Here is a 7,775-nt window from a genome sequence, read left to right as displayed (position 1 = left end):
ATTGCCCGGCCCTTTAAAAATGCATCCTCAGGCCTCCATTGATTTGAGTTTGAATCATTTCAATGGTCCCATACCCTGCATATTGAATGGAGCCAGAGTACTTGATCTCTCCAACAATCAATTTTCTGGGCCAATCCCACCCAATTTTACATCCACAATGCAGTATTTGGAAATCTTTTCTGCCAAAGGTAACCAAATCAGTGGCATGATTCCCTCATTCATTGAAGGAATGAATTCCTTAACTGTCCTTGATCTTTCCCGTAACAATATTGGTGGTATCATTCCATTGAGTTTGGGTAATTGCGTAGCACTTGAGGCACTTGATTTGAGCAAGAACAGGTTATCCGGAGGAATACCCATGTCTTTGGGTCTATTACGTCAACTCCAATCAATGCACCTGAGCAACAATAACCTATCAGGAGAAATCCCTTCATCTTTGAAGAAATGTACTAGTTTGGAGACTCTCGACCTTGGACACAACAATTTCTCAGGTTATATTCCCACTTGGATTGGAAAAAGCTTTTCAGCTTTAAGAATTATGAGTTTACGATCAAATATGTTTACTGGCAACATCCCGGCACAAATGTCAAACCTGACTTCTCTTCAGATCCTCGATGTGGGACAAAATTGTTTATCTGGTTCAATTCCCCAAAGTTTTGAAGATCTCATGGCCATGAAGAGGACAAACCTCAATCTTTCCTATGGAGGGATAGGAACATCATATTACGAGGAAAACTTGTTTTTATCAATGAAGGGGCTAATGCTTGAATACACTAGAACAATTTCACTTGTTACATGCATGGACCTTTCAAGAAATAACTTATCTGGAGAGATCCCAAAAGGACTCACAAGTCTTTTAGGATTGCGAGTCTTAAACTTTTCGGAAAACCATTTGACCGGAAAGATCCCAGACATGATTGGTAAATTGACATTGCTAGAGTCTCTTGATTTCTCAAAAAATCAGTTTTCAAGTACAATTCCTCAGAGCATGTCAAATTTAACTTTTCTAAGTTACTTGAACTTGTCATTTAACAACTTGTGGGGGGAAATTCCATCTGGAAATCAGCTCCAAACATTTCAAGATCCTTCTATTTATATGGGCAACAACAGACTTTGTGGACCTCCTCTTCCACATAAGTGTGTTAGCGATGAGACTCCTCAAGGTCCAATGCTTGTTAGTGGTGACATTGAAAAAGATGAAGAAGAGGATGAGATGCGTTGGTTTTGCTCTGGACTGGGACCAGGATTTGCAATTGGGTTTTGGGCCTTCTGTGGCATTTTAGTGTTGAAGAGGTCCTGGAGGATTGTCTATTACCGCTTCTTTGATGAGATGAAAGATAGACTTTGTTTTAATTGTCACTGTACATGATGCTAGATTGAAACCTAGGTCATGAATGATGAATAATTGTTTGCAACCTAGGTTGATTTTCTTTTTGTTAGTACTTCTTATGAGAGTTGTAATAAATAGCTTTATAATTAATGAAAATTTGGGGAGGGAACTGGCCAGTGTTGCCCCTCTAATGTATATGATTTTCGAGTATCAATAAAATTACAGGCGGTGTGCTCCCACCTTTGTGTGTGTGTGTGTGTGTGTGTGTGTGTGTGTGTGTGTGTGTGTGTATCTTCATGTTTTTTATAAATGTGTTTCATTCCTATAACAGAATATGGGTTAATTTGGCTTTTTGCTAAGATTTTCCTAGAGAAATACCTATTCATACATATATAAAAATAAAGTATGGACTACTACGCACCGATGGAGCCAATGACTATTCATGATTCCATATTGAATCAATTCCATACCGGTCCAAATTAGAGGAATGTTATGGTAAAACTTCGTTTGAAATGATGTGTGTGTGTGTGTGTGTGTAATGATACATGTTCCTACTTTATACGCTTCAACTGCTCTACTCCTCAATTGGGCCACACCTGAAGAGAAATGTGTGCTTAGTAAAATTGGTAATGGTACATATTTAAGATTATACACACCTAATGAGTGCACTAGCTTAATTAATTTTCAAACTCACATATGAAGGGAGATACTTTCCATGATCTAGCTAGTCCATCCATTGTCATGTGTAGAGAGTTCGGTTAGCAAGTACAATTAATCCATTGACATTCTTTGAATTCTCCAAACAATTGTTGTGTTCATCATAGAATGAACTATTTGCCTAGCCTCTATCATATGATTATATGGTTGGTGGATTTTAATTGTCCATTTAGTGGAGTTCAATCTGGCCATCCACCATAGAAATACCAATTATTTGGGCATTAAGAAATAAAGCAGCGTGCATGAGGAGAGATGATAGATGTACGTCATAGTGCACATGATAATGTGGAGCTAATTAAAATCATAGCACATAGGATAATATGGTAGGCATTACCAATATCTAGGCCAGGTCTCAATTCGGTCTCTATGTGAACATGCTTGATCAAAAAAAAAAAAAAAAAAAAATCACTTCACATGATGAATATAGGCCATTATAGATTTTTTTCCAACTGTCCATTTTGATCTGGCTAGAGATTGGATTGACCTGATTTGTGGCAAGGGTTTCTTCATTGAAGCAGGCCATCTCCACTAACACTCTAGATGATCTCCCTTGGACGTGCTCCTCACTTGTCTGACTTCTTGTCTTCACCTCATTTCCACTAGGGTCATTTGGATGGTAGTAAATGGTTACATTGTAAATAATTTACTAGTAAATCACTTTTAAGGTTGTAAATGATTTATAGCCCGTCTGTTTGACTTTAAGTTGTAAATGATTTACTTACAATATTTGGATAGCCTGTAAATGGTAAAAGAAATCTACTTTCTAGGATTTCATTAAAAATAAAAAAATAAAAATAGAGCCATTACCATCTCCTTATTTACTAGTAAATGGAATCTCATATTTTTGCTGGTAAATGATACGGGGTCTTTACTAGTAAATCATTTACTAAATAATTTACTAGCAAATTAGAGCATCCAAACACAAGGTGAACCTCTTTGATCTCCATTCTTTCTATCCCTCAATTTCTAGGGAAATAAGATTGTAGAAGAATGATCAGTTTAGACTTTGCCAATATTCTAGCCTGTTTGGGGGGAGCGTGGAAGCAAACAAAGATGAATCTAGGATGGCAATTCAAAAGCACCAAGCAAAGTAAAGAGTACACAACAATTTTTACATAGAAAATCCTTGCAGAAAAAGACCACAGCACAAAGTGACAGATAATCACTATGAAAGTAGAAATTACAAAGAGAAAGAGCTTACCCGATTCGAACAACCTCAAATCCCTCCCTTATAACACCCGTTTGAAGCCCTAGGACTATTCAGAAACCCTAAGTATGGTCTTGTAAACCTTAGAATACCTCTCAATCCTGTTTACACCCATATATAGAGCTTTAGAAAAAATCTCAAATGAAATAGGAAGCAAATTTCGCAGATCAGACGGATCGAAAAAAAATTTGCACAAAATGTTCGATGCCATCAAACAGCCGCAAAAACGTCCAGCAACTAAACATAGATTTTCTGAAAATTTCCGATTAGCTCAACCCATCTTCGATGACATCGAACATATCTTTGATGTCATCGAAAAATGACACCAATATGTCCAATAACCTTGAGGGGAAATCTGGGAATAACTCAATGGCATCGAGCCGACTTCGATGGCATCGAAGCCTGCTCGATGTCATCGAACCTGTCATCAACAGATTGGTGAGTTTATAGATTTAAGACATCAATTAACAACACTGCCTGCACCCTCTAGTGAGCCTCTTTGATCTCCATCTTTCTATCCCTCAATTTCCTATTGTTGAGTTTCTCCACCGCAAGGTATGCCTCCCCCTACTCTTGAAACCTCATGAAAGTGAACCCCTGGCTCCTCCCCGCTCCAAAATTACCAAATCTTGCCCCAATCTCCTCTTTGGTGTAGTTGAACAAGGGATGTCCCACAAATGAGCTGATTTTGGGGGGTCACTTTTTCTGATTCCTAACCTCAGTCCAACCCCCTCTCTCTCTCTCTCTCTCTCTCTCTCTCTCTCTCTCTCTCTCTCTCTCTCTCTCTCTCTCTCTCTCTCTCTCTCTGTTGCTTGATTTAATGCTTACGTACTAAGTCACATATGTAATCAAAAGAAGTACTTCTATCGAACGATCCAAACCATTCAGTGAAATGGTGCAAGAAATGGAAGGCTACAGAAAAATAAGTGAAACTTTTAGATGGATCTAATCATCCGATCTGTGTAATTTATACAAGGTGGCTCATGAAAGCGTATGAACTAATGGTTGGTCGGGAGCAGGGATTTAAGACTCAACGGTCTTGAGTCATGTGGCGATTCGGTGGTAAATCAGCCAAACTCGCTTGTATCTGAGGTGACTCGAGGCCGAGGCCGAGCCCGAGTCGACTCGGACGAGTCTATGTTCAGGAGTGGTGGATTGTATCTCATGAAAATGAAATGTGTGTTGGACCTGATGGACAGTCAGGAATCATTGATTATTGAACTGTCATCAAAATAGGGACGTTGATATTTCATTAATGACAAAAATACCCTTACACAACTTCACGAATACCCTCTCTCCCCCTCTAGAGTAACAAAGACGAATGATCCCGAGCGCTATAAATTATAGTGCTCCTAGTTGTGTTCGGACCCTTGAATAATTTGATTTCTCGATCTGTACCATCCATCAGGCCCATCACAAAATTTGCAGGCTACCATAGAAAATTCACACTGTTCAGACAATTCTAAGCATCCATCAACAGCTTACACTATGAACAGCTGTGATTGTTTACATAAGAATCGGTGGATTGCTTATGTTTCTAAACAACCACTATTATCGGTCAATCCTAACCATTGCACCAATGGCCTGCAAACAGATGGATATAAATTGAAAAAAGGGCAACTATGGATTGAATCATCCAACTAGCTAATGTGATTTTTTGCACTGTGGACCCTGAAATGAATACTGGACTAACGGACAGCATAGATTGATCGATCAGTCAGACTATCAACATCTTCCAAAACAAGAAGCAGCACCGTAACTTATAATGATATGAACCACTGGATCATTTCTCAATAACAAAACAATACAACCTTATCCATTGAATATTTAATTAAAAAATAAAAAACCACGTGATCACATGATGGTGCATGCATGTGGATTTTCATCGCTGAAAAGGGATGCCACAGCTTCATCAGATGACACAGCCATTGAGTAGGTTGCGGGAGTATGGAAGAAAGTGTGTACACTCGCCACATCGTGGCTGGACCGTTCGTAGTAGTGGTTCGCTATGTGGGCTGGGTATTTATAAAATGACGAATAATGGGAGTAAGCTGGGAATGGCCATGGCTCGGCAGCCTTCCCAGTCCGACGGACGGTCTTGATTACCTTCTTCTCCTCCACTGCATGACCTCTTACGGTAACCTTCTGTGAATCCATTTCTATGTCTATTTCATCTACTCCTGCGGAGCATGGAAAGAACTGAATAAATCAAAATGCTAGTTTTTCTTTTTTCTTTTTTTCAGACATGCAGACACACCCCCACACACTCACGCTAGTGGAATTTCACCAACTATGGGCACTCGAACCCTTGACCTGGAGTTGAAACTCCTAGGAGTTTACCACCCGAGCAAGAGTAAGGACCCAATCAAAAATGCTAGTTATTCATCCATGATTATTATGGGGTGGCACATGTGCCAATGTAGCATACGTGTTCAAGATTCAATCAATTCACGGTGGGCCCCACTTAAGACTTCCACCGTACGTACATGTATTAATATATATTACAAATATGGCATGGATCCATCTTAAATATAGACCATTGGTTTCATTCCTTTAAAATGTCTATTTCTCTGTGCATGTGTGGCCCACTTGATCAGCGGATGGATAGAAAAAATTCAAGTGGGAAATAAGAAATTTATCAATTTCTGATCAGGCCGAGAAGAGTCTTGGGCAGGCTCGGGCAACCAATTCTGCTGGGCTTAAACGGCCTGTCTGGTGGGCCCATGCAAGTTCAGGCCAGGATCAGGCTCTGGGTCTTAACTGTTGGGTCGACCAGGGCCTAGCTTGGCCTGACACAAGCCTCTTCCATTGCCACTTGTACTTGGGTAACATAAATTTTTGTAGGCCTGGGTCCATTTTCAACTAAGGCCCATACCCAACTTTGAGGTTTTTTGTACGCCCAATCTGGACCCATATCCGGGTTGGACCCCTAACCCAATGTGAGAAGCTAGAGAAGTAATTTGCATTTTGGAAGCTGGCAACTGAATCTGCTAAAAGATGACAAGGCTTTGAATATTGAGTTTGTTTATGGTGCGTTTGGTTGCACCAAATATCACGAAATTTCATTATATGTTGCGCCAAAATAGACTGACTAATCATGAAATATCATTGTATTTGGTGCAATCAAACACGCCATTAGTTAACACAAGAAGCATGCTTAGGATTAGAAAATGTGCGTTACTGGATGGGGCCCATATAGCTGCATGGCTCAACAATCCCAACCATCCATTTGGTGGGCCCGATTCCAAATGACTATGGTCTAAGAACCACGTCCATTTATGTTAGATGATCAAGAAGAGGAAAACAAAAAAGCCTGCTGTGTCATATGATATCTAACTGGTGTATTTTTCATGCTGGACAAGATGGACAGCTTTGGATTGCAAATCATATCATGTTGCAGATTATCCAAACAAGCTGTGACCAGCACAAGCAATACTGATACAAACTCTTCGGCCGTGTTTGGCTGCACAATATCATGAAATTTTTTGATATTTGGTGCAACCAAACAAAGCCTGAATAAGAGATTGATCACGTATATACCTTCGAGCTTGAAGAGAGCTTTCCGAATCTTTGTGGCGCATCCCTCACAGTCGAGGTTTGGGACCCTCACCTGTATCACCTGCAACCGGGCCGCGGCATTGATCAGACATTATATAGCATGTGATTGGTCACTAATTACAATATAATAACTACCAAAAACCAAAATGGATACATACAGACATGCTTTTGTAGTTTAATATGATAGAACAAAATGTATGCGTGTAGGAGGATTCTTTTGTAGAAATAGAAGTGTGTGTGGGATCCTATTTATAGAGAGAGGCATTTGAAGGTTTGATCTCGGAATGGAATGAACGGCTAGAAGTATCCTATAAGGAAATTGTGGGGAGTCTTTTTGGAGCGTTGGATTTTGAAATTTGAGAGAGAAAGTGGGCCAAGGCGTGCAATGGTAAAAAGAAAGGAGACTTTTCAGCCCTACAAAAGCACTTTTTTCTTTTATGTCCCTTGCAATAATGAGAAAGCTGGTTTGGAAGGCTGGGAGATGTTGGTGCACTCCCGGACACATGTGCCAGTTTTACCCAAGCTGGTCACTAGGTGGGGCCCACCATGTACGTTCTCCCCCTCAAAAATCAGGCTAGCCCACCTGCTTGGTGGTCAGTACTTGTATATTAAAATGGACATCTTTTCTAATTAACTCTCTATTTTCTCGTGCATGGGGTGGCCCACCAAAATGAGTGGACCATTTTTTTCTTTTTCTTTTTTGGAGGGTTTGGGGGACACCTAGTGAGTGGTTTGGATCCCACAGATAGTAAGTGCGTGAGTGGAGAGCTATACAGTGATGATGGTTCACCACCATTTTAGAAGGTGATTTAATTAACGGATAACGACATGGTTACATTATTGGAGCCGAATTCGAGTGGTTCAGGACCCATCGAGTCCTACGATCCTGGCATCTGATCGGGTTAAGAAGCAAATGGATGTGAGAAATGAAGTAATTTTGATGTGGTGTAGGTTGCGAAAGAA

General features: G+C 40.1%; 2 protein-coding genes across 3 annotated transcripts; one reads left to right on the top strand and one right to left on the bottom strand.

Annotated features, from left to right (window-relative positions):
- The first annotated feature begins 157 nt into the window (after window positions 1–157).
- Window positions 158–1,369, top strand: LOC131225045 (receptor-like protein EIX2). Its single transcript, XM_058220470.1, has one exon. The coding sequence runs from the start codon at window positions 158–160 to the stop codon at window positions 1,367–1,369; it is 1,212 nt and encodes a 403-aa protein (XP_058076453.1).
- Window positions 1,370–4,581: 3,212 nt separating this feature from the next.
- Window positions 4,582–7,020, bottom strand: LOC131224681 (heavy metal-associated isoprenylated plant protein 31-like). Of its 2 annotated transcripts, none has more exons than XM_058219972.1 (3): window positions 6,971–7,015; window positions 6,795–6,873; window positions 4,582–5,434 (listed from the first exon to the last, which is right to left on the bottom strand). In XM_058219972.1, the coding sequence occupies exons 1-3, from the start codon at window positions 6,974–6,976 to the stop codon at window positions 5,109–5,111; spliced, it is 411 nt and encodes a 136-aa protein (XP_058075955.1). In that variant the 5' UTR covers window positions 6,977–7,015; the 3' UTR covers window positions 4,582–5,108. The 2 variants fall into 2 exon arrangements, 1 of the variants encoding a protein (XP_058075955.1); XR_009161120.1 differs by having other exon boundaries at window positions 5,312–5,453; window positions 6,971–7,020.
- Between the last annotated feature and the right edge of the window lie 755 nt (window positions 7,021–7,775).

This window comes from Magnolia sinica, chromosome 14 (assembly GCF_029962835.1).
Source record: "Magnolia sinica isolate HGM2019 chromosome 14, MsV1, whole genome shotgun sequence".
NCBI classification, from domain to species: Eukaryota; Viridiplantae; Streptophyta; class Magnoliopsida; order Magnoliales; family Magnoliaceae; genus Magnolia; species Magnolia sinica.
Note: the sequence above shows the minus strand (reverse complement) of the source record. Positions and strands in the feature narration are given on the sequence as shown.

What these genes read in the sequence shown, in the direction of transcription:
- LOC131225045 (XM_058220470.1), top strand. Translation starts at nt 158, where the DNA reads ATGCAGTATTTGGAAATCTTTTCTGCCAAAGGTAACCAAATCAGTGGC.
- LOC131224681 (XM_058219972.1), bottom strand. An exon ending in AGCTCTCTTCAAGCTCGAAG is followed by an intron (nt 5,435 to 6,794) that starts GTATATACGTGA and finishes CATGCTCCGCAG; the next exon opens with GAGTAGATGAAATAGACATA.